Genomic DNA, 27,459 nt, shown 5'->3' on the forward strand with positions numbered 1-27,459 from the left:
CCTATTCCTGGACTGCATTGTGCTTTGTTCTCAAGAATAATTGCAAATGAGCAACAGTTGCTGGCCTTGCAAGTGCAAAGCATCTTCAATAAAAAGATAGAAGAATATTTTGAGACATCTGAGTCACATCAGAAGTGCCACTTTTGAGAAGCTGACTGTTATCGACTTGTGTGTTTTTTTAATTAAGCCTGTGTTCTTGTTTTGGAAGTTGGTTTTATTAAGTGCAACATTAGGGTCAGTTCTTGGCATAGGTCATAGTATAGAAGGGCTATGCTGCAAGAATTGTAATTTAGGTCTTTGCCTGTTTTCCCTGTGTTGTTCATCTTTGCTGATTTCTCAGTTACTGTGCTTTTTACTGGTTTCTACATTGTTTGTTTGTATTCTCAGTACTCCATTCCAATCTCAGACATTCTCTCCTGAAGTAAACCGTCGTCCACTAAAAGTAGAGTTATGCTATGATAGAATTATTCTGCAAAGTATGATTTTTGTCAAATGCTTCAAAATTGAGTACATTTGCTATGTAATGCATTCTTAATTGAATAAATTACAAAAGAAAAATGTTGCAACAGCCAACGCAAAAAAAAGTACAAGTTGTAAACGGTTTTATGTGCAACTGAATGTAGTTGCTATTTGTCAATATTCTACGGATTCTTTTCAAGTTAATTGTTTTATCTACTTATATGGCATGATGCTTTCAATTTATCACAACCAAAAAACGGTCCATGGTTGTATTGATTTTTGGACAAAGTACATTGTAGTTTCTTTATGCAGAAATTAGTTTGTGGTTTCTCCTACATATGTTCCCCTTGGTGTTTCTGGATGGTTCAGTAGTTTAATTTTTTTTTTGTATTTATTTTGTCCACTTACATGGTGCCAGAAATGCTCGAACTATGTTGTGCCCTTGTTGAATGAGGTGCAAAAGTTATAAGGTTTTAACAGCAGTGATGAAAAGTGTGTAATTTATTTAATTGTCTTTATTTAAGAGTTCAAATTTTAAAACAGTGGCACGTGAGAAATGAAGATCATGAAATGTGAAGCTGGATGAACACAGCAGGCCCAGCAGCATCTCAGGAGCACAAAAGCTGATGTTTCGGGCCTAGACCCTACATCAGACCCTCTGATGAAGGGTCTAGGCCCAAAATGTCAGCTTTTGTGCTCCTAAGATGCTGCTTGGCCTGCTGTGTTCATCCAGCTCCACACTTTGTTATCTTGGATTTTCCAGCATCTGCAGTTCCATTATCACTCATCATGACATTACAGTTTGTCTTCTAAATCTAAAAGTGAACTTGTTTTTTTTTTTCAGAATAATTTTGAACCAGAGATGCATATTATTGAAAAAAAAAATTGACACTAAGCCAAGTAAGTGAGATAGGAGGACTGTGCTAATGAACAGCTTGGTTAACGAGGTAACTTTCAGGAGCATCCTAAAAGAGGAGTGGGACAGACTGCTTAGGAGGCAGAGACGTTTTGGGAAGTACCTCTGATGCTGCGAACCCTGGCAGCTCAAGACCAACCGTGTGGTACTGAACAAAATTGGGGATGTTGAAGGCACAGAATTATATAATGTGAGATAAATTGTTGAGCTGGGCATGGTAACAGAGTTATTAAGGTGCTAGGTTATGAAGGGATTTGAAACACTGATCAGAATTCTTAAAAAGTAATGTAATACCAGACAAGGAACCGATGTGGGTTATTAGGTGGGTGGATGATGGGTAAATGGGAAGTGAAGAGGAAAAATAGTGCAGAAAGAATTGGACCTAACATTTCTGTCAACAGGTGCTGCCAGACTGGCTGAGTTTCTCCAGCTTTTTTGAATTTCAGACTTTCAGAATTTGCAGTCTTTTTTGCTTTTATGTACGGGAAAGGGACTTGGTTTGAGTTAGAATACGGGCAGCAAAATATTGTATTCCCTACAGTTTGTGAAGGGCGTCAAATTGGAAACCTGTTCTAGTTGGGGAACTGAACGAAAGCATAACAGTCACAAAATCTACATATGAAAACAAAAACTGGCCATCTTTCAATTCCAATTCCAGCTTTATCATTCTTGTGTTTTTGAGCAGCCTCTGATTTACTAAAAAAGGGTGGTTGACTCGAACCAACACTGCACTTATCTGACAGTGTGAGTCCCTTCATGATTAACTCATTAATCTGAAGAGTTAATTAATGTTTTGCATGAATGGTGACAGTCCTAAAAATGCTGCCCATTGTGGTATTCAAATTATTGCAATCTGAGCACTCTATCATGCTCACCAAGTTTCTCGGTCATGTAGCCATACAGCATAGAAACAGACCCTTTTGGCCCAACCAGCCCATGTCAAACACAATCCCGAACTAAACTTACCCTGCCTGCCCCTGGCCCATATCCTTCTAAGCCTTTCCAAGATGTACCTCTCTAAATGTCTTTTGAACACACACAAGTTCATTCTACATGTGAACCATCCAATGTGTTTTAAAAGAATGTCTTTGTCTTTGTCTTTGTCTATGTCTTTTTTTTGTTTAAAATCTCTCCCTTCACCTTCAAAATATGCGCCCCAATCTTGAAATTCACCATCCTAGGGAAAAAAATCAACTACCATAAACTGTATCTGTGCCTCTCGTTATTTTGTAAACCTCAGGAGGTTGACGGGCAACCTGCCAACCCTCCAGTGAACCCAGTCCAAACCTATTTGGCCTTTCTTTATAACCCAAACCTTCCATACCCAACAATATTCTGATTATTCTCTTCTGAACCTTCTCCAGCTTAATAACACCCTTTCTGTAACAGGTGATCAGAACTGCACACTGTATTCCAGAAGAGGCCTCACCAATGTCCCATAAAACCTCAACATGACTTAGCAACCTTTACTGAGCAATTTTTATGTTGTCATATATCACTTTTCTCTAGCAATGCTATTCCTTCAGAGAACAAGGAACTGTAGCAGTCACACAACTGTTCGGTTCACCATATCCCCTTGAAGTGAGGTCCCTTTGGGATTCAAATATTTGACTTGAGTATTTGAACCTGATGTTTTGCTTTGCAGGAGGAGCTGATGACAGTCTAATCGAAGGAGGAGGCACGAAGTTTGTCTGCAAACCTGGAGCTCGGAACATCACAGTTATCTTCCATCCGTTGTTAAGGTATTGCCTTAGTAGAAAAGCAAGATATTGATTTGTATTGCTTGAAATGCATTTGGTGTATAAATTGCTTTCAATTGATGGCCTTTTGGTATTAGAGAAAATGTTTGTACTTGAAAATTATTTAAACTATTCACAATTTTAGTGACTCCACAACAAGTAATGAAGAAATATTGAAATATGTTGACAATACAGAGAGGCAATATTTCTGATTTATTGTAATGTCCTTTTCAAGTTAGATTCAGCACTGCTGAACAAAGTTGTTTAAGTCTTTTGACAGCTCAAAATTTTATGGCTTGACAACTGAACACAATGTGATTCTCTTCAGATCACTGACTTCAAGATTTCTTCAGGTATTTCTGCAAAGATCAGGGACTTGATGTGGGTGCAAAACTTGGATTCCTACCAATATGAGATGCAACAAGTGATAACACGGGCAGAGCACACTTATACGCTGCACAAACAAGCTGCCGTTGTTTGAGTTTTTGTTCCATTGTTACTTTTTTAAAAAAACTTAGACCTGAAAGAAGTGTCATTTGAATTTATTAGTCTATTAACAACTCCAACAATTCTCACATCACATGTTGAATGATCATACTCAGTACTTGCTGGCAAAGGTGGATACGTATTCTCCATTTCCCGTTGCCATTTAATTTTCTATCCTTCTTTTGATCCTTTGAGTTTTCTATGGGTGAAAACCAATTAAGGCTGAATGGTGCATTAAGACAGGCTTTGCAATTTGGAATTATGCCAATTAGGTTGGAAGCTAAAAGGCAGGACGAACAGCGTAGTAATCTTAAGATTACTACCAGTGCCACAGGCTAGTAAGGATAGGAATAGAGATCAAGTGCAGCTGAACACATGGCTCCAGAGCTGGTGTAGGAGGGAAGGTTTCAGGTATGTGATCATTGGGATACTTTTCTGGGGAAGTTGGGACCTGGACAAGAAAGCCGGGTTTCACCTGAACCAGAAGGGAACCAACGTCCTGGATGGGAGGTTTGCTAGAGCTCCTCTGGAGAGTTTTTAAAGTAGTTTGGCAGGGGGATGGGAACCTGAGCTACAGTTCAGAGAATGGGGTAACTGGTGTGCAGATAGACACACAATATGCAGAGAGTCTGTGAGGAAGGATAGACAGTTAATTGGGCAAAGTTGCAGTGAGTGTGACAGGTTGAAGTGTGCCAATTTAATGCAAGAAGTGTCAGGAATGAAGGTGACGAATTTCGAGCATCGATCAGTACTTGAAGCTAGGATGTTGTGGCCATTACAGAATTAGTTGAATAACACGGGCAGGAATGATTGTTGGATGTTCCGGGGTGTAGATATATCAAAGCAAATAGGTAGGGTAGTAAGAGGTGGGGGGAGTGGCCTACTAATCAGGGACGGTATCATAGCTGCAGAAAGGGAGGTCATGAAGGAGGGTTTATCCACTGATTCAGTTTGGGTGGGAGTTAGAAACCGGAAAGGAGGAGTCACGATATTGGGAATTTTTTGTAGACCCCCTAGTAGCAACAGAGACACTGAGGAACAGATTGGGAGGCAGATTTTGGAAAGGTGCAGAAATAATAAGGTTGTTGCTGTGAGTGACGTCAACTTCTCTACTATTGACTGCAACTTCCTAAGTGCAAATAGTTTGGATGGAGCAGCTTTTGTCCAAGAAGGATTTCTGACTCAAGATGTTGGTAAGCAAATGAGAGGAGAGGCCATATTGAATTTAGTGCTAGGCAACGAACCAGGCCAGGTGTCAGATCTCTGTGGGAGAGCATTTCACTGATCATGATCACAGTTCCCTGTCCTTTATTATAGTCATGAAGAGGGGACAGGAGCAGATGGTATCGGAAAGTATTTAACTTGGGGAGGGAGAATTACAATGCTATTAGGAGCATAAGTTGGTAACAGATATTCTCGGAAATGCATGACAAAAATGTGGAGGTTATTTAGGGAGCAGTTTCTGCGTGTACTAAATAGGCTTGTCCCCCTGAGGCAATGAAGGGATGGTAAAGTGAAGGAACCTTGGATGCAAGACATGTGGAACATCTAGTCAAGAGGAAGGAAGCTTACTTAAGGTTCAAGAAACAAGGATTGAACAGGGCTCTCAAGGGCTACAAGGTAGCCAGGAAGGAACTGAAGAATGGACTTAGGAGAGCTAGAAGAGGATATGAAGAAGCCTTGGCAGATACAATTAAGGAAAACCCCAGGGCGTTCTATACTTTGGTGAAGCACAAGAGGATGGCCAGAGAGAGGGTAGGGCCAATCGGGGATAGTGGAGGGAACTTGTGTACAGAGCAGGAGGTGATAAGGGGAGGCCCTGAATGAATATTTTGCTTCAGTACTCACCAGCAAGAAGGACATTGATGTTTGTGAGGACAGCATGAAACAGGCTGATATGCTCAAACAGGTTGATGTTGGGAAGGAGGATGTGCTGGAAATTTTGGAAAAAACATCAGGATAGATAAATCCCCTGGGCCAGATGGGATATACCCCGGGTTATGATGGGAAGCAAGGGAAAAGATTGCTGTGCTATTGGCGATGATCTTTTTATCCTCACTGTCCATTAGAGTTGTACCAGATGATTGGAGGGTGGCGAATCTTATTCCCTTGTTCAAGAAAGGGAATAGGTATAATCCTGGGAATTACAGATCAGTCAGTCTTACTTCTGTGGTAGGCAAATTACTGGAGAGGATTTTGAGAGACAGTATTTATGAATATTTGGAAAAACACAGTTTGATTCGAAATAGTCAGCATGGCTTTGTGAGGGGCAGGTCATGTCACACAAGGCTTATTGAATTCATTTGAGGATGTGACAACACATTTAAAGGTCGAGCAATGGATGTGATTATATATGGATTTTAGAACGGTATTTGATAAAGTTCCCCATGATAGGCTCATTCAGAAAATAAGGAGGCATGTGATTCAGCGCAGTTTGACTCTCTGTATACAGAATTGGCTGTTCAGTGGAAAACAGGGTAGCAGTGGATGGGAAGTATTCAGCCTGGAGCTCAGTGACCATTGGTGATCCATGACCACTACTCTTTGTGATCTTTATAAATGACTTGGATGAGGAAGTGGAAGGATGAGTTAGTAAGTTTGCTGATGACACGGAGGTTGGTGGAGTTGTGGATGGTGTAGAGGGCTATTGTGGGTTGCAGTGGGACGTTGAAAAGATGCAGAGCTGGGCAAGGAAGTGGGACATGGAATTCAACGCAGTGAAGTGTGAAGTGATTCATTTCGGAAGGTTGAATTTGAATGCAGAATACAGGGTTAATGGCAGGATTCTTGGCAGTGTGGGGGAACAGAGAGATCTTGAGGCCCATGTCCACAGAGCCCTCGAAGTTGCTACCCAAGTTGATAGGGACATAAAGATGGTGCATGGTGTGTTGGCTTTCATTGGCGGGCGGTTTGAGTTTGAGTCACGAGGTTATGTTGCACTTCCATAAAACCCTGGTTAGACTACCCTTGGAATATTGTGTTCAGCCCTGGTTGCCTCATCGTAGGAACGATGTGGAAGATTCAGAGAGGGTGCAGAGGGGATTTACCAGGATGCTGCCTGGATTAGAGGGCAGATCTTATGAGGAAAGGTTGACGGCGCTGGGGTTTTCCTCATTGGAGTGAAGAAGGATGAGTGGTGACTTGATAGAGGTGTACTAGATGATGAGTGGTATGGATAGAGTGGATAGCCAGAGGCTTTTTCCCAGGGCAGGAATGACCATTTATGAGGGGACATAATTTTCATGTGTTTGGAGGAAGGTATACGGGAGATGGCAGAGGTAGGCTCTTTACATAGAGAGTGGTGAGTGTGTGGAATGTGCTACTGGGTAGGGTAATTTTATCTTAGAGCAGGACTGTTCGTCAGCACAACACTGGGCCGAACGTCTTGTACTGTGCTCCTAAGATACTGCTTGGCCTGCTGTGTTCATCCAGCTCTACTCTTCGTTACCTTAGATTCTCCAGCATCTGCAGTTCCCATTATTTCTGTACTCTTCTATGTTCTCTGTCTATGGTCAATGGGAAACTCAAGTAAAACTGCCAAAATTTACTTTGTTTAGGACTTTTAGCAGCTGGTGAAGAGAGGAAATCTTGATGCCACCTGTTCTGCACAGGGTTTGGGTGCAGTTTCCAGCAGTTTAAGCTGTGTTCCAGCACTGTATTACCTTTTGCACCTTTATTTGTTTTCAGCAAAAGCAGAAGGAACTAAGCCTGGATGTAGTTTTTGATGCATGTTTTTATTAATTCTCTTGGTTGCATTAAAACTGTGCTTTATCCTTGTACTTTAGTTGCTGAGATGTCTGCAGTCACTCATACTTAAGGTGGATTTCAGAGGACTAATAACTTTTGCAAGGGCATTCTGAATGAGCAACAATTGCTGACCCCACCTGAAACATAACCCCATTAAAGAATTTAGAAAATTGGTGGCTCACTACCACTTTCTCGAGCAGTTAGCAGTAATAATACATGTTGGGCTAGTCAATAATGGTCACATTACACATCAATGTCCAGGTGAGATGTGAATAGGCAGAGTCAGTCTGAAATTTGAATGATTTATTTTTCTGATACTAAAACAAAAATGGAATCAAATTTGATTTGAGTTATTCTCTTTAAATTTTGCCCATGCAACGTCCAACTTTCAGATCATGATCCAAGGCATGTCACCAAATTTTGATTCCAATTTACAAACTGTACATCTTGTTATTGTTTTGTACCCTGAGTCTTCCTTTCAATTCAGTTTTGTATTTTTAATTTATACTTAAACTGCAGACTTGGGGAAACTTTAACTACAGAATAAGACTTAGTTAGAACACAGAAGTTTCATCACAGTAAAAGTAGGAGCTTGGAGATGAGCTCCTGAGTGCTGTATACCAGTTGCAAGATGTGATTACAGCATGACCAGTTTACAAATGGCCACATTCATAACGATGAATTGTTATGAATTTGTGGGAATAAATTATTATCAAATTGTGTGTCAGTTATAGTTGCTCTTATGTTCATGACGTGGTATTTTTCTAATTATAATAAATGCTGTAATCTCAGCACATTATTGACAGAAGCTGTGTGCTTTTCGAGGTGAGTTTGATGAGTTACTTACTAAGGACCAGTCAACGTCAAATCATACCTTGAGCACTGACCAAAGCTGACATTCAATAAAAGAACAGAAAATAGGCTTGCTGGCAACCAAGAGTGGTAAGGCAGTGATTTAGGGGTATTGTGAGGATCACAATGTGAGTGTGTTTGGCACACAGATGCACGCGCGCACACGTGCACCCACATTATGTGATCCTCACAATACCCCGAAGTCTCTGCCTGTCATGTGGAATACACCCATTTTATTACCACTCTTGGTTGCAAGCAAGCCTATTTTCTGTTCTTTTATTTTAGATAAATAATCTGGACGAGAGAAGCAAATGTAACATTTCCAAGCTTGATGATGACACAAAATTGGGTAGTTTGCAGAGTTGTGAGCAAGATGCAAGGAGGCTCGAAGTTGAATTAGACAAGTTGAATGAATGGGCAAACACAGGCCCCTCGGTGACCTGCAAAAGTCTGCTGTATGCATCTAATTTCACACTTCATTGTTCAACTTTGTCCACCTTGCCTGTGCAAAAGGTTTTGATTATCTACTAATAAATATCAAAAACTTTCCCCTTGCACTAAAGATTTTATTAAGCATATTAAAAAGTACTAAAGCTAATATTGATTAATGTGGCTTTTGTTCATTGAGATAGATCTTTGTTTTTCTAACTGAGAAATTAGGTGATGGAATGAAACATACTTTCACTATTTTCAGCACATTTTTTCATTTTACTCCTTCTATGGTTGATTTCCTCTCACCAAAGACTAATTTAGTGAGACATCTGTCCAAGTTAAAGTTGCCTCTGGTGGTCTGAAGGGTCTAGGCCCGAAACGTCAGCTTTTGTGCTCCTGAGATGCTGCTTGGCCTGCTGTGTTCATCCAGCCTCACATTTTATTATCTCTGGTGGTACCTTGTTTTTCCCTTTTCTGCCTCAGTGATTAATGAATTTGTGTTCGCAATAAGGCCAAGTTTTACATATTCTTTGTAATTATGTGAAAAGAGGCAGAAGATATGATATGCTCCATTGTCTGATATCGGAGAAGATGGAAGTAATTGAGTTGCTGACACACCTGCACTCATCAGCATTCACATACTACAGTTATGAGTCATACACGTTAGACAGAATATGTAGTTTAATTGACATGATTGATGATAAAGGTAAGTAAACACAAAAACAAGATCAGAGCTAATTCACATTTTGTCAAGTCCCGTCCTCAGAATCTCTTTCGAATACCTAATCTGTTTTGAGATTCATTTTGATACTTAAACTTTACCAGTTTTTGTGTGATCTGTTATTAGATTAAAGACAAAAGTACAGTGTGCCACACCATGGAACATCTTTTGTCAATGATTAAGGATTTTAAATTCAATACATGAGGTTGCATTTAAGTCGATATAGATTTCTGATCATAAACAAGTGTATGTAAGTAAGAAATGAGTAGTTGCATCTTCAACCAATTTCAATTCATGAAGATCTGAGAACAGGACACTGGCAAGGAGGACAAGAGGGAAATCAAGTCTGCTTCTGACAAAACATATCCATGTAAGTAATGGAAATAGTAGACGGGAGGTTGGAATAATCGTTCCTTGTATTACAGAACTGATGATTAATGGAATGTTTAGTATTGGAGTGCAAAATTTTGTTGAGAACTGACATGACTTGTTTCATCCTGAGAAGGATGGGATGAGTGGAAAGGACATGAAACTTTTTTCAGAGAGCATAATCAGTATCTGGGCTTATTGATCATTTGGCAAAAATGTTTTTGAATCCACATTCTCGTGGAGAGATCCAGTTGGATGTTGAGTCCATGGTGAGCACTGCAACCCAAGGGATATAAGTGGATTCAAGATTGGAAAGAAAGCCATTGAAGATGTACTATGTTATTGTTGCAGTGGGAATGGAACTCCGGGCACAAAATAGGCAAATGTGCTGGATGGAGTCATTGACCGAGAGGACAACAGTGTCGCTGCATTTATGTCGTAACTTTAAAGTACAATAGTATTCCAAGGCACTTCACAAAAATAACGTCAGTTATAAGGATGAAAGCTTGGTCAAAGAACTGGGTTTTGAAGATGATCTTCAAGATACCACACCCTGGAATTACATTGCTCAGCTTCTTATCTAGCTCATTTAAGATCCTTAAATATCAAAACATCTCTGGATGCTCACTACACTGGTTAACAATCCAGAGGCAGCATGTGGTTGAGAGATGTTAGAGTAGTGGAGCTGAGTGTTTTAGCATAAATGTGAAACCTAACCAAGAACAAGATATGATCACAAGACAAAACACCAATAAAATCTGGGAAGCCCAGGTTTGATCCTTGAGACACTTGAAGTAAAAATGAGATGGTGGCAAGTAATTAGATGTTTGGAGATGCGCTCACCACAGTTGAATCGATGCAAATGAAATCAAGCAGGGATAGGCCCACTGAGCTATTAAATGAAGTTCAACAATGGATTTACTTTGTTGAAGGCTGTAGCAGATTTGTGAAGGATAAGTTGTAAAATGGTTATAGCACAGAAAGAAACCCCTCACTCCATTGTTGGATCACTGCAAGAGCAGTTCCAGGAGGACTGCTCAGCAGGAGCTTGTCCCTTCCCATCCATATTTTTTCTACTTGACTGCTTTTTATTTATTTCCTCCTTTCTTCTTGGTGCTGCCCTGAACTCCCAGACCAGCACGGACTTAGACTCCCAGCCTCATCTTGGACTCAGGCTCTCAGCCTCAGTGCAGACCACCATGGCAATCTCTTGGCTCGGTGTGGTGGTTTGTTATTCTGAACTTTTTATTTCTTTTTTTTTGTTTCTTCCTATGATCTGTAATGCTGGACTTCTTATTTCTTTATTTTTCAAATTAGTTTTTGTTAAGAATTAGTACTTGAAAATCTTTACGTAGGTACCTTTGCACCTAAGATGGCACTGTAAGTGGTCGCTCATAAAATTTTTACTGTACTCATTTGAATACATGTGTCAACTAAGTTTATTGTAATTCTAATTATTCATGTATTACAGCTCTGCTGCTATTTTTCTTTGTATTCTCCAAGTTTGTTCTTTATTCAGGTAATTATCCAGATCCTTTTTGAAATCCATAATTGAATCCATTTCAGTGATAAGAGTGAAAATGTTGCACAGCAATAAGCTCTGGAGCACATAATCAGTAATGTAATATTTTTAATCTTGCCCCAGTCATGTGATGCATCGCAAGCTTGCAGATGTGGCGAACGACTGAGTATCAATCATGGTAGACATCAAAAACTAGAAAAGAAAGGAAGATATTATGTACATATGGAGTGCATTTTCATTTTTCATGTAATTCAAATCAGTTTGTGTACTATGAATTGCTTTGAACTGCTAACATTGTGCTTTGGACCAGCATAACTAACTTGTGCACAGCCAGCTCATAGTAAGAATTACAAGAGAAAGGATCAGCTTTTACTGCTGTTAAAGCTCAGTAAAGAGATGCTGATCAAAGTGATAAAAGAATTCCTGTTTCCACAATTGCCATCAAATTTTTGTTTCTATCTGAACCAATGCAACAAAGTTGCAGGTGTCTGATTTGCATCTAACTGTGGAATTCTGCTTCCATGTCACCTGAAGTATCACCTTTAAAAGACCAGTCCTAAAACATCAACTGTGACAAGTAGCAGTCTCCAACTGACAAGTAACACAAATGGCAACACGAGCTGTGATTGGTGCAGTGTTGATCCTTTCATGCGTGCAAGGATTTCAGCGAGTGATCTCACCTGACCTCACTAATGTTGTGAGGCTGTATTCATGTCAACTGTCACAGATGGAAGGATGTCACCCAGTCAACCTAAATTATAGCATCAATTTCTGATGACTGGAACCTATGTAAGAGTTGAAACTACTAAGCTGATGCATTCAGGATGTAATAGGGCCTAGGTAAACATCAGATCATGTCTCCCAGATGTGGACTCCTTATGAGAGAGAGAAATATAGATGTGTTCAGTATTTAGCCCAGTGCAAATTAGCAGTCTTTCCAGGTAAGAAAATATTTCTCCTTGTAAGCAAATGAAGCTGTAGTTGCATTCAAATAAACCACCTGAGTATGATTTAAGAAGCTTAATTACTAGTGCATATATGAATGAACTGTAGGCTAAGATTTGTAAAAAATTTATTGTTCAAATAGATTACCCATGCAAGTAGTATTCACAGGTCACTCTGAAAAATGTTTTGTTTTTTCCTGTTTTTGAATGGCCTAAAGATATTGTTCACATTTGCAAATATGGTTATGATAAATGAACACTAATGGAAGTTTATGCAAATTACTCATTATTATTCTTGATTGTATAATTATTTTGAATGTTTGTACTATTGTGTTGTTGAATACAATGGAATATAAAAGTGTTCATTTCATTCCGCCAGTTCCCCTGTCCTCTGCCAATCTATGGGAGGATCTTACTCGCCAAAACCAGAATATATTTATTCCTAGAGATTTCCATAAACAGATGCCATCACTTTAGGGCTTGTGCTGTTTGACTGCATAGTTTAATTGCTGGTGAAAATGCCAAATGATCTTAATACTGTTCAACACCATTTGGCTATCAGATATCAAAGTGCTGGAATCCTTCAGCATAAACATCAGCTGCACTTGTTTGCAGTTTATTTGCAATTACATAGTTGAAATGTGCCACTGAATAAAAATAAATCAGACAGTACTCAGTTTGGGGAAAAAAATCAAATAGTTGTTTTAAGGTGATCCACCAAGAACGTTTTTGATGTTCCTAAAGATCAAACAAATATAACATTAACTTGCCAGGTAACATGATAGAGGACAAGCAATGTCACTGGAATCCTTGCATTTGTGCCCTGCCACCTCCAAGTATTCATATGCTCTCCTGGATTACCTCCCATTTTCCACCATCTATAAAGTTGAGCTCATTGAAAACTTTGTATTTTAACCAACCCCATGAATTTGTGCTTGCTGGCCTAAATTTACACTGTCACCAACAATATGATTTCAATTTCTGATTGTTGTTCAAATTTTTCCATGCCCTCTATCTTAGCTCTGTTTATAACAAGAAGTTGGAGCAGAAGTAAGCCATGTAGTCCCTTTAGTTCTTTCCACCACTCATTGACTTAAGGGCTAATCTACTTCAACTCCTCTTAGCTGCCCTATCCTCATTTCTGTTGATATCCTCTATGTCTAAAAATAATTTGTTCTTGCCATATATCTATCTGAGAACTCATATTTATTCTACCTGAGGTTCCTTGTGCATTCCTAACTTCTTTCACCCAACCATTGGGACCTTCTAAGCCCTCAGCCCTAAGATCTCAAATTCCTTCCAATTATCACTACCCCTGTCTCATTATTTTTAAGGTGCTCCTTTTAATTTTAAACATTTTGACCAAACTTCTAGTCATTTTATAAGTATTTCTTTGGTATAATTTTATCAAGTTGTTTTCCAGTGCATTGATTTGGAATGTAGTATTGTAAGAAAGCACCACATACATGAAAGTTGTGTGTGGTTTGTTTGTGCGCAATTCTAGTCCCTGAAACGTAACATGAGATGGTGCTATATCAGAACTGCAAGTTCACATTGTTGAATATAAATACTGTGGCAAGCTGAACTAAAACAAACATGAGAAAATGCTGCCCTGTCACTAGAAAGCGGTCATGATGAAAGCAGCCCCGTGATCACGGTGTATTATCATTGTGGCCAAAAACATCACTGCACCAAAGAAGGAAAAGTTTTGACACAACAATAATTCTACACTTTGCCTGTTCTTTAGAAATAATCAGGTGAAGGCCTTCATCAAAACAAGTCTGGGATTCAAATGTTGAATTCTCTAGCTCAGGAAACTGTGTGGTTTTTCACTTTAAATATTTTCCTTTGAGATGGATGGATTTCCCAACAATAAGGGACATACGATAGGATAGCAAAAATAAATTGATTTTGGAATTCAGCCAGGATCTCAAATGAATGGCAGCACAGCCACCAGGAAATGTGTGCCCAATTCCTGCTTCTATTTGGTTCTTATTATGACCACTCTATATACAATTCTAGGTAGACCACATTTGTCTACAGCAATGTGGTTGACCTGAGATGAAGTGCTGCACTTCAGGAGATCAAATGTTAAGGAAAAGTGAACAGTTAATGGCAGAAACCCTGAACAGCAGTGTTATACAGAAGGGTCTTTGGGTTCAAATCAATAGCTTCCTGAAAGTGGGTATGCAAGTAGATAGGGTGGTAAAGAAGACACATAGCATGCTTGCTTTTATTGGTTAGGGAATTGAGTAAAAGAGTCAGGATGTTAAATTGCAGCTTTATAAGACTTTGCTTTCAATTCTGGTCACCACATTACAGGAAGGATCTGGAAGCTTCAGAGAGGATGCAGAAGAGGCTTGCCAGCATGCTGTCTGGATTAGTTGATGATATGAGACTAGAAAAACTCGGGTTGTTTTCTCTGGAACAATGGAGGCTGAGGAGAAACTTGATCAAGTCTATAAAATTATGAGATGCATAGTTGGGCTTGGTGCTCAGAACCTTTCTAGCAGTGTTGAAATGCCTAAAACTAGGGGGCATCCATTTTAAGGTGAGACGGGGAAAGCTCAAAAGAGGTATGAGGGGGACATTTTTTTTCAGAGATTGATAGGAGTCTGGAATGTGCTGCTGGGGTGGTGGTGGTGGTGGCGGCAGATACGATAGGGGTGTTTAAGAGACTTTTAGATATGCACATGAGTATGCAAGGAATGGCGAGATGTGAACTAAGGGCAGGCAGAATGGTGTAGACCTGGATGAACACAGCAGGCAAGCTGACATTTCAGGCCTAGACCCTCCTTAGGGTGAGGTTGGAGAGGTGGGATTTGAATCTGAGCCTCCTAGCTCAAAGGTAGGGATACTAGCACTGTTTCACAAGAGCCCTGGTATTATTAGTATGAGTCAAAAGCAATGAATTTGTTTCCTCCAAGTCTGACCATCTATTTACCCAGACATGTTATGATACAATTCTGGAGAAGTTGAGGCTTGAACTTGTACTTTCTGACCCATAAATAGACTCAGATTTTGTATTAAATATTTCTAATCAACCTGTTAGGATGTGTTGTGACATACCTTTGGAGCAGATGGAATTGGATCCAGACCACCTGGTAAGGAAGTGGGAATACTACCACTGTACTGTAAGTGCCTCCTCTAGTAAATCCATCTTTCTTACGGGACATCTGGTGTGTCTGCCATACTACTGAAACAGAAAGTACCTGGGATTAGTGCTGGCAGAGTCTGGCACGTAAACTAAAAAATGTACTTTGTTGAAAACACCTTGCATTAGACTGTTGCTTGTAGAGTCTGTGGGCAGTCATTCCTATCAAGATCATGTCTCCAGTCAATTGGTATGGGGTTAGCTGAACTGTGATTGCTTGACTGTTGTGATCCAGTGACTGAGAAATTGGTGTCGAGCCCATCCATTATTTCTTCTGTCTTTAACAATAGTTGTTTTACAGCTTTGCAAATTTCCGGACTACAAAGTATACCAAGAATCAGCCATATATTAGTTGAATAAACATTGAACTAGCTTGTCAAATAAGACAACTGCACCTCCCAGTCACGAACCATTTTAACTCCTCCTCCTCCCATTTCTTAGATGACATCATGGGCCTCCAGCAATGCCACAATGATGCCACACAAAGGTTGCAGGAACAGCAACTCATATTCCGCTTGGGAACCCTGCAGCCCAATGGTATCAATGTGGACTTCACAAGCTTCAAAATCCCCCCCCCAGCCACTGCATCCCAAAACTAGCCCAGCTTGTCCCTGCCTCCCTAACCTGTTCTTCCTCTCACCTATCCCCTCCTCCCACTTCAAGCCACACCTCCATTTCCTACCTACTAACCTCATCCCACCTCCTTGACCTGTCCATCCTCCCTGGACTGACCTATCCCCTCCCTACTTCCCCACCTTTTACTCTGCTCTTTCTCTCCATCTTCGGTCCGCCTCCCCCTCTCTCCCTATTTATTCCAGAACCCTCTCCCCATCCCCCTCTCTGAAGGGTCTAGGCCTGAAACGTCAGCTTTTGTGCTCCTGAGATGCTGCTTGGCCTGCTGTGTTCATCCAGCTTCACACTTTGTTATCTATTATATCAGATAAGGTGCTGCGTCACTTGAAATCTTGCTTCCACATGGTTGTTCTGATACTGTGAAACTTCATGAAGTCCAGCTGGGAGCCAATGCTCCCGTTGACATGCAGGCAAGCAGAACAATCTTTGCACAGCTGATTGAGTTCTCATTGGCGAAATTTGGTAGATTGCAGCCTGTGAAATTGGGTAGACCTATCTGAGCAGAATTTACTTGTGCTGTTCTGACTGTGGTGTCAGTTGTACGATGTTAAATACAGTGCATGCCCAAAGAGATTTGCAGATTCTGGTGCTTAATCTTCAAAATGTTACAAACGGGTGCAGAAAATAATGAAGAAAACTAATGGAATGCGGGTCTATATAACTTAGAATGCTGGAGTACAAAGATCCGGAAGTCGTGCTGAAGTTAAGCAAAATCCTTGTTAGGTTCCACTTCGGAGTACTTTGAGCAGATCTGGGCTCCACACCTTAGGAAGGGTATGTTTGCCTTTGATGTTAAAATGCAGGTTTGCAAGAATGATACCCAGACTTGAGGTTAAGCAATGAGAAGAGATTATCCAAATTAGGCCTATTTCCTGTAGAATTTAGAAGGCTATCGGGTGAACTGATCAAAGTTTTTACAACAGAAGCAAGAAAAGAGAGCTGAATAACAGTCTATTTCCATTAGTTGGGGATTCTAGAATTGGGGGATGTCGTCTGAGAATTAGGGTCAGAACATTGAAGAGAGATGTGAGGAAACACTTCTGCACACAAAGTATGATTGATGTTGGGAATTCTCTCCCATAAATAGCAGTAAATGCAGCATCGGTTATTAACATAAGTTTGTCTGCCTCATATGTATTGTTAAGCAATGCCATTAAGAGAAATAGGCCAAAGGCAGGTGTGCAGAGTTAAGCCACAGATCAGCTTGATCTAATAGAAAAGTGGAACAGGTTCAAGGGGGCTAAATGGCCTACTCCTGTTCCTCTATTACCTTTACATTCCTATGATTAATGTTAAGAATATTTTGAAAGAATGCTGGCAAAACACAACAGTTCTTCTATCCATCCTTTGAGTAATGCACTTGGGAATTTTTCAAATGTGACTTGCTTAAATATTGGTGATGGGATTCAACAGGAAGCACCTGTTGCTGTTGTATCATGCTGGCTGGATTAGGCATGCATAGCATGTGTGATCACTTGACATAAAGGTCACCAGCTGCCAGTGCATGTCTGCCATCTGGGTAAAGGTAACAGGCTTTCTTCCATAAACCGGTTAGATTTTCACAACAACACCTATATTCACTTTTCCAAAACTCTCCACAACATTAACAAATTTATTGAAATCTCTTTCAGGCTGTTTCTGAGTGGGATTTGACTCTTGTTGCTAGGCCAGTGCTTAACCACTGAATCATCATGTCCTATTTGGTTTATTTGTTCATGAAGTGTGGGTTTCACTGATTAGGCAGTCACCAGCAGAATTACTCTACATCCAATGGTCTAACCTATAGTTATTGGATATATGAAAGTTAAAAACAGAACATATTGAAGGTCTATATAGTTTCTTAACCATGTGCATCAATTAAGAAGCATTTGTTAAACTTGATATCCTTTTCACAGTTTGTAATAAGGGTGTAGACTTGAATTTAAAGAAAATCTGTTTGTCAAACTGCCTGTTTTGGAACTTGAAATTAGGGACAACCATTCATATTCTTGGGATTGGCTAATGTAATTGCATTGATTGCTCAAAGAAATTTTAATTCCACACTAGTAAAGCAAATTAAAATGTGAAGAAACTGGATTATTCTCCTTAGACTACAGATGGCTAAGGGAAATTTCGCAGAGGAAACTAAAATCTTGCAGGTTTTGAAGATGTAAGCAAGGAGAAACTATTTCCAGTGATAGAAAGTTCACTTTGGCTCTTGAAATCCCTCACCCAACCCTTCAGCACTCCAGCCTATTGGTTGTCCTGCTGCCATTTCAGATTTGATCGCCATTTAACTAAGCTTATGCCTTTTCTTTGTGCCTCAGATCAACCTCTTGAGCATTAATTGCTTCCTCCCTTTCAGCAGCACCTGCAACTACCACAACTGAATCCCATAGCCCTTCCCATCCAGCATGCCCATGAATGGCCACTATGTCCTATTTCCTTCCTATCCCACTTAAATAGGGGACTATTGCAGTGGATAAACCATTGCTGTCGGTCACTACATCTCATGTCTAAATGTTAATTGAGCTGTGACAAAAAACCCTTGTTGCCTTTGAGTTTATATAGGATGATTGGAGAACTCTTGCAGCCTTACTGGAAATCTAGCTGAGTGGTCACGGTACCCTGCCATTAAATTGACCCTTCTCACAGAATGAGTGAACCTCTCACAGAAGTGCACCTTTTCACCACTGCTCCACTCATTGCATTGTGGATGTTATGAATAAACATCCTCTTTTGTCCACTGTTGGTTTCTTTTGTTTGCTATTGTGCATCCTCAACAACTGCCTGTCTTTCAAATCTGTTGCCATCAATCCTGTCCTCAAAAACAAAATTTGACCTGACATCCATGCGAGCTAGCATATGCCCCTCCACTTCGACTGTCTTTAATTTCCCTATTCTCCCAAATCTGTAAATATGCTGTAACTACAAGTCCATGCCCATCTCTTCTGGAACTCACACTCATTCGTCCAATCTGTTTTTTGCCATAGCAGCAGTTTCGCTATTGCAGCTATCCAAGTTTTTTTTTAAAAATGATGTGTAATCATAGTAAACTATTTCACATCATCTTTTTCAACTGGTCTGCAGCCTTTGGCAATCTTTAGTCACATTAGACTACTGTAAATGTGCCACCATCATCCAATTGAGTGAAACTGTACCCACCTTGATCAATTCTTCTGTGGTGAAGATTCACAATACATTACTATTTGTAAACTTGGGTTCTAAAATGGATGAATCATGCATTGTTTCAAGCTTGATTTGTATCTTTTCCACTGTTTATTAAGAATGGAGATGTAGTTTTAGTTGCATTTTTGAGCTTTCAGTGGTGTCCAATTGTCTGGAAATTTGTTTACCAGCATTTAAATCATGTCTTTAAAACCCTTGAGGTGAACTATTCAATGTATGAGAAACAAAGAGCAGAATATTGGTCTGTCATGTATCAACAAGCTATCCAATAATGCAAGGAGGCAAGGATAGAAACAGATTCATTTAGAAAGGTACTGTGCATTTTTTTTCATGAAGAAACAATTTATTCAATGAGAAAAGGCCTATAACAATAACATGGTTTAGCAGTCATCAAAACAAGGTAGAATTCTTAATGTAACGAAGAGTATCCCGCCAGGAAATGAAGGCATTGGAAGAGGATTTTAAGAAACCCATGCAAAAAAATAAAGTATCTATGTTAGCAATTTCTTCTCCAGGAGGAAGATTCACTAAAGAAGTATAATCAAGTGACTGAAGAAATCTGTCAAAATGAAACTGGTGATATCCATGCCAACTGAGCAAGGAACTTTTAAAGTTGAGATAGGTGACTCTTCACTCAGATTTGAATATCTGTAAAGTTGTTGTTTAAGAGTAAAAGGGTCGAATGTACACTAGGCTCTGTCTTTAATTCTCTATTTCTAAAATTTGGAATTGAAAGCCAGGCTACTTGCGACCATGTTACATTATCAAATGTTGTAAAACCCTGTCTACTTCATAATACTGATGGGAGAACGAAATCTACCATCCCCACCTGGTCTCATGAATGTACTTCATGACCTGGCATCAAGAGCCCGCTGTAGTAAGACATTCCACAGATTCACAACCATCTGACCATCAACTTTAGGCACTGGAAATAACAGTAGCACATACTGTCTTATTGACCTTGCAGAGCCTTTTTCACCAGTACCTGAGAGTGTATTACAAAATTAAATGATGTGCACCGCAACTTTGGCATAACTATACTCTGAGATTCATACATTAGAGGCAATATTCTGGACATGATCATACTACCAGCAAGACTGAGTCAGGAGAGGTGACAGCACAGTGATATACAGTTGGAAGGGAGTTGCGCTTCGAGTCCTCCAATATTTGCTTGATACAACATGTAGTCTTCTGTTATCAGGTCAGATATGGCGAAGGAAACCACCTCCTGATTATCACCTTTAAACCCCACCGTCATCCTTGGTTGATGAATCAGTCGCTCTCCATATTGAAAAACAGTTGGTGAAAGCATTGAGTCTTACAAGGGCACACAATGTATTCTGGATAGAAGACTTAAAATTTTATCACCAACTGTCGTTGCGAAATGCCACTATTGACCGAGTTGGCCGAATCCTAAACGATATAGCTGCTATACTGAATCTGTACCCTGTGGATTAATAATGGAAACCGTACTTGATTTTATGTTCACCAGTCTACTTGGCAGATGTCAGTACCGTGAACTCTGTTTAGAGGATGACTGCTGTGGTAACACCAACCAATACACAGTTGTTGTGGACATGAAATCCTGGTTTTACATTGAGGATTTTTTTCCATTATGCCTCTATCAATCAAGTCAATATTAACTGGTACAAACTTGAAACTGATCTAGCAGTGCAAAAGTAAGGACCATCTGAAGCACTGTTTACCATCAGTAGTAAAAGTGACTGCCCTCGAAATCCAGGTATGGCATCAATGAAACTAGAATCAATGGGAATTGGGGCAAACGCTGCTCATTGGAGTCATACCTAACGTAAAGGAAGATGCTTGTAGTTTTTGGCAGTCACTCATCTCAGTTCCAAGTCATCACCACAGGATATCTTCTGGGAAATGTCCTAGGTCTAACCATCTTTAGCTGCTTTCTCATAAGATGAGGAGTAAAAGTAGACATTTGGCCTGCTGAATGGTGGAATGGACTCAATGAAATTGTGGCTGATCTGATAACGCTCCACTCCATTTCCAGACTTAACAATGACCTTCCTTCCATTGTAAAGTTAGAAGTTGGGATGTTTGCTGATAATTATAGTGTTCAGCACCATTCAGTACTCCTTAGATTCTGAAGCGCCTAGTGCCATGTTTATCAAATCTTGGTCAGTTAACAGGCTTAAGCTGATAAGTGCCACACACAAGTGCCACGCAATGACCATTTCCAACAAAAGAGAATCAAAGAATTTTACCTTGATATCCAGTGGCGTCGTCATAACATGAATCTAACATGTTCACATCCTGGGGGTTACCATTGATCAGAAATTGAACTAGATCAGATATACAAACAATGAGGTAATGGACAGGTCAGAGGCTCCAATGGCTTCAGCGAATAACTCACTTCCTGACTTCCAAAGGCCTGTCCCTCTTCTGAACAAGTCAGAACTGTGAACATATGTACTCCACTTGTCTGGAAGTGTGCAACTCCAGCAACACTCAAAGCTTCATCCCATCCAGGACAAGGCAGCTTGTTTGGCCCTGTCCATCTTAAACACACATACCAATCGCTGCCAAAACAGAACTACAACTATGTGCTACCATCTTCAAGATGCATTGCAGCAACAGACGGAGGCTGCTCCAGCATCGCCTTCCAAAACTCGGATCTCTACAATCTAGACTTACAAGGATAGTCGGTACATGGAAATGCTATCATCTACAATTTCCCACCAAGCCCAGATCAACCAAACTTGAAACAATTTAACTGTTCCTTGGCAGGAGAGGCTAGGACCCAAGGGGGGAAAATGCTGGAATAAAGGGAAGGCCCTTTAGAATGGAGATAAGGAGAAACTCCTTCAGCCAGAGAGTGAATTTCAAGGATTGACCATTGTCACAGAAAGCTGTGGAGACCAGGTCTTGGAATATATTTAAGACCACGATAGATAGGGCCTTGATTTGTCAAGGGAATCAAATGTTACGTGGAGAAATCAGAGGCATGGGGTTGAAAAACCAATCAGCTATAATTGAATGGTGGAGCGGTCTTGATGGGCCGAATGGCTTAATTTCTGCTCCTGTGTCTTATGAAAACAACAAATGCTGGAGATCACAGCGGGTCAGACAGCATTCATAAAGATACCACAAGCTAACATTGAGTCTAGATGACTGCATCAGAGCTAAAATGATGAAGAGCTATCTAGACTCTAAATGTTAGCTTGCTTTCTCTCCATGGCTGCTGTGTGACCCACTGATCTCCAGCATTCATTGTTTTTGGTATGATTTGGGTTGGCTGCGCTGAAAGCAATCATGACAGGACCAGGCTGCGAAGGTGGGTAAAAGATAGAGAAAGGCAGAATCAGGCTCTATAAGCTATTGAATTTTGATCATGAGTCCTGAAAGATCCTGAAGCGGAAAATGAGATGCTGTTCTTCAAGCTTGTGCAGTGATTCATTAGAACACTGCAGCTGGCCTCCAACCGAATGCTGGCAGAAGAACACAGTGGTATGTTGAAATGCCAGGCACTTGGATGCTCGGGGTTGTTTTCACAGACAAAACATATAGATATAACACTCTTTCCTTCAGCCTGTCCAGCAAAAACAATATCATTTCAAATAGTTTAGCTTTGTCTTTTAAGTTAAATACCAACCATCACCAAACAATGACTTAGCCAAAAGTTTTCTTTTTAATCGGTCATATTTAGGTCTGTGTGAAAAATGTCTCAAGAATTAACTACTAAGTCGTTAGTCAGCTTTAATTCTTCTGACAGTGTGGGTGTTTGCCCTTGATGCTGCTTGACAGATCTTAAAACCTTCAGGTTAATGGTTGCGTTTGCTGACAGCAGATGAAATGCTTTAAAAAAAATACAGTAAGCATACATTAATTTGTAGTGGCGAGTGAGCATGAGATTAACTGTCACAACACATTGCACACCAGATCATTCAAGTCTATTTATTTTGCCTCAATAGCACTTGTGGATTGGAGGCTGGTGTGACTTTGACTTGAGGTCCTTCTGAAAACATTTTTAGACAATTAATGTACTACAACAAAACAGATTGGGAAATATTTCACAAATGAAATATTAATTTCCCCATTCAGCTAATGGACATTTTTAGTATTGGTTGGGGGAGGGGATGTTGTTTCTAATTGTTTCTACATTTCATCATTATAGTCCAGAATCTTGAACTATGCAATTATCATGTTGTTTCTTTTGTTTGGGTCATCAACAGATACCATCTTATGTATGTTTATTGGCTGCAAAATGGAACTAGCACTATCATTGCTGATTCCTCTGACTTTGCACATGATTCCTTTTGTCAACGGAGGTGGTTCAGAAGTAACATCAATTAACTTTTTATTCTGAAGCATGGTTTTAATTCACTCAGAAGTCAAAATACTGTGTGGGTATGTCCCACTCTATCAATGGCACACAGAAAACTGGTTAAAAATTTGGCACATTGTTGAGGGGTCCTGCATTGTCTTGCATTAGGTGTTTTAAGCAGACTCCGTTGGATAGAGTTTTGAGGCATCAATGTTGGTCAAAGTGAGACAACATTCTTGTAAGTAGGTTTCGTAACCTGATTGTGTGATATATCTACTTAAAAAAAAGTTGAAATTGCTTTGAAACGTTTAATTTGGGAACATCTCACTTGCCTATAATTGTGATTTACTCCACCAGTATGGACTGGATTTTCATCCAAGTCCAAAAATTTGAGGGCAGTATGTTCTGCTTACCCATTTTTCTGACTGCAGTGTATTAATTGTGCGCATAAATTGAAAATGTCAGTGAGATTGTCTGTCTGTGTAATTCAAGTGCACAGCAAAACAGTCTTTAAACACTTATGATGGGAATCTACTTTTCTATACCATTGGACTTTGTAACTCTCTGCTGACAGACATGCCTATGCATATCCTGTTAAGACTCCTGCTTGTTCACTCTTTCCTACTCCCCAATGGTGATTCAGCTTTTAATGTGATCTGTTAGCATTGTGGTGAAATATATGTATCGTTCCTGAGAAGTACCTATTTAAGGTTAAATCTAAGGGTAGCAAAATCTATTTGTGATTATTTATTCTAATTTTAAATGAGAGCTGACCGTTCAGTTGCCTTTGAATGTTGCATTTCAAGTTGTACATTATTTTGAGCCATGATGTGAACCACCAAAATGGATATAGTGTTGATACAGTAACGGAATAAAATTGCTGCATCATTCATGTGCATCTCCAGAGATCCTGAGAGGAACAAAGAAACCACTTCTGCCTAATTTTTTTTCAGGATTATTCTTGTTGCAGTACAAGAGGACAGTGAAATTGTGGAATTCTTTACTGCAGAAGGCTGTTGAGTATCTCTGTTGTTAATTATATTGAAGGCTGAGATGGATTTTTTTAGTCAGTAAAGCAATCAAGGGTCAGAGAGAAATGTTATTCACTGATAACAGGAGACAAATTTTGTGAATATTACAAGTCTGAAATAAAACAAACAAGGATTCTGAAAACACTCAGCAAGTTAGACCACATCTCTAGTGAGAGAAACAGGCTTGATGTTTCAGGTTGACTAACTATTGTCTGCACAACAAACCATTTGAGTCATAGTAGGTCTAAGCAAGTGAAGGGAAATATGGAAAAGAAACTCAAAGGGAAGTGTTGTCATGTGGTTGAAAACCTGAACAATACATTATAAAAGCATTGGTAGTGCCATAATGGGACAAGCCAAGAACTGAATAATGTGCTTCAAAAAAGCATGAATGGCAATCTAAAGGAAATTCTGGCTTCCTGCCATGAGCATCAATTTTTAAAAAATCATTTTACCATTTACTCTTGTTATTTGAAGTTGGCTTTCATTGTTCTTAATAGCTCTAATAGCTGTTCATAAAGATTTGTGAATGTGTCCTTTAGGTGTAGATGAAGAGTTTATTAATAGACAGACTAGAACAAATGGGTATGCACTCGGATAACCCCTGATGGACATGGCCAGTCATACATGCCCTGGTAATCTATGTTGAGGCCTCTGCTTCCATAATATTTAGAAATGCCAGGTATCAACACCACTTGGAACAATTTCAATAGCACAGTAATTGTTTTAGATTGGAACATAATTTATCAAAAAGAGTTTTTGCAATTCTAACTGCAAATGTGTAGCAGGAAGAGTTCAAAATAAACCAATGCCAAGCAATGATATCCCTAAAGTAAAAGGGCAGCACACAACAACAAATGTTGTGTGGTACCTGTCAACTGTTTCTGGTCATGTATGCACAATATTGAGGGAATAATATGTGACCAAAGTCCTACCAGCCCACAGGGCTGCTGTCTTATTGAGATAATGGGTGGTGGTTGAACCTGAGGGTCACGACACTTCAAGCAAGGGCACAGGTTGAGCAGGCACGTCCTGCATGGTAGGCTCAGTTGATGTGAAAATTGAACCCACAGTCACATTGCATGGCAAAGCAGCTATCCAGTGTACTGAGCTAGTCAACTCTAACCTTTTGATAATAATTTGTTTTAAAATTAATTTAAAAGAAAAAAAATTAAAATGCCTAGTAAAGCACCAGTGCAGTAACGAGGTGAATTATGAGATAAATTGCACTCCGATACCTTTGAATGTAGAAGATTGACACTCAAATTTAGATGCATAAGATTGTAGGGATGTGAAGCAGAACTTTATTTCTTTGGGAGGGCAAATTAAGAAGGCATTACATAGTAGGCCAATCACTGATGATATCAAGTAGCACTGCTTCAAACAAGGGATAGAAGGGAACTGGAAATACTCTCCATAAGAACTGCTGAGTCTGTATTCAACTGAAAATTTCAAAATTGAGATTCGTGCGTGTTTGTTTGGCAAGAATAATAAAAGATGTAGTGCAAAAGTGCCTAAACTAAACTAAGCTACAGGACAACATCAATCTGTTGTTGGCAGAACAAGTTCAAGATCCGAATGGTCTTAATCCTCTTTCATAGTTTCAGACTATAAGATATAGGAACAAGGGCAGGCCATTCAGTCTATCCAGTCTGCTTCAAGAGATTATAGCTGATCTGATCATCCTCAACTCTACTTTTCCTGCCTTTTTAAGCTGTGATCCCCTTGCTCATGTAAAAATTTGTCCATCTCAACCTTTTAATGTACTCAATGACCCAGTGGTCATCTTATGCAGTATAGAAATCCACAAGTTTACGACCTCTGAGAGAAGAAATTCCTCCTTATCTTTGTTTGAAAGGATGACCCCTTATTCTGAGATTATGCCTTCTGCTCAAAAGGGAAAAATCTGAATATACCATATATATGCATTTCTTGTATTCAAGTTGCAGTAATCATGTACTGAGGTTACAGGATACAGCTGGAACTGGATACTTAATGCTTCCTCTCCTTTTGACTCAGCTGATACTCTCACTGGCTCATAGGATGGGACCTGCATTCAGCAAACTGCAAAGTACCAACCATTGAGAATTAATTTAATTTTTTTGTCTGAGAGTCAGTATTTTATTATTTGTCCTTTCCTGGAATGTGATGTCATAAAGGCCATTTGCCTTCCCCTCGTTATCTTTGAACTGAATGGCTTACTATGGCCACTTTAGGGTTGGTTTGGAATTAAACATATATTACTGCATGCCTGGAGTTGCGTGTAAAGCAGACCAGGTGAGGTTAACAGCTTTGTGTTGCAAAAGGGCAATTATGAACCAGATTCAACGCAGTGTGGAGTTGGAGGAACGTCGCAGGTCAGGCAGCATTAGAGGAGTAGGAAAGTCAATGTTTGGGGTCAAGACACTTCCTCAGAACTGGGGTGGGGGAAGGGAGCTGGGAAATAAATAGAGGGAAGGGGGTGGGGCTGGAGAAAGGTAGGTGGGATGGTGATAGGTGGATGCAGGTAGTGGTTGGTGGGGCTTGCTCAGTGGGAAGGGTGGATGCAAATCGGGGGGTGGTAGGGATTGATCAGTAGAAAATACCTCACTGGAGCTAACAACAGCTTTTGTGAAATGCATATTGCTGCAGTAAAGAATGCCAGAGCCGGGCGAGTCTGCCTTCACGAACCAGATGCAATGTTATGACAGTTGATAGTTTTTTGGCACTGTTATTGAGATTGACATTCCAGATACATCACTCGCTTTCAAAATCTAGCACCACCAGCTGCTGAACTCGTCCTCACACTCAACAACTTCTCTTTTGACTCCTCCCACTTCCTACAGACTAAGGGGGTGGCCATGGGCACCCGCATGGGCCCCAGCTATGCCTGCCTCTTTGTAGGTTACGTGGAACAGTCCCTCTTCCGCACCTACACAGGCTCCAAACCCCACCTCTTCCTCCGGTACATTGATGACTGTATCGGCGCCGCCTCTTGCTCCCCAGAGGAGCT

The 27,459-nt window shown here is 40.0% G+C and overlaps 1 protein-coding gene across 2 annotated transcripts in view; it reads left to right on the top strand.

The window, feature by feature from the left end:
• Positions 1-27,459, top strand: part of exoc4 (exocyst complex component 4) — a 449,005-nt gene that overhangs the window by 150,149 nt on the left and 271,397 nt on the right. For both annotated transcript variants that reach the window (XM_059654495.1, XM_059654496.1), the window contains one exon: positions 3,021-3,117. In XM_059654495.1, the coding sequence (XP_059510478.1) occupies positions 3,021-3,117 (97 nt within the window). The remainder of the gene's footprint in view (positions 1-3,020; positions 3,118-27,459) is intronic.

Source organism: Stegostoma tigrinum, chromosome 25 (genome assembly GCF_030684315.1).
Source record: "Stegostoma tigrinum isolate sSteTig4 chromosome 25, sSteTig4.hap1, whole genome shotgun sequence".
Taxonomy (NCBI): domain Eukaryota; kingdom Metazoa; phylum Chordata; class Chondrichthyes; order Orectolobiformes; family Stegostomatidae; genus Stegostoma; species Stegostoma tigrinum.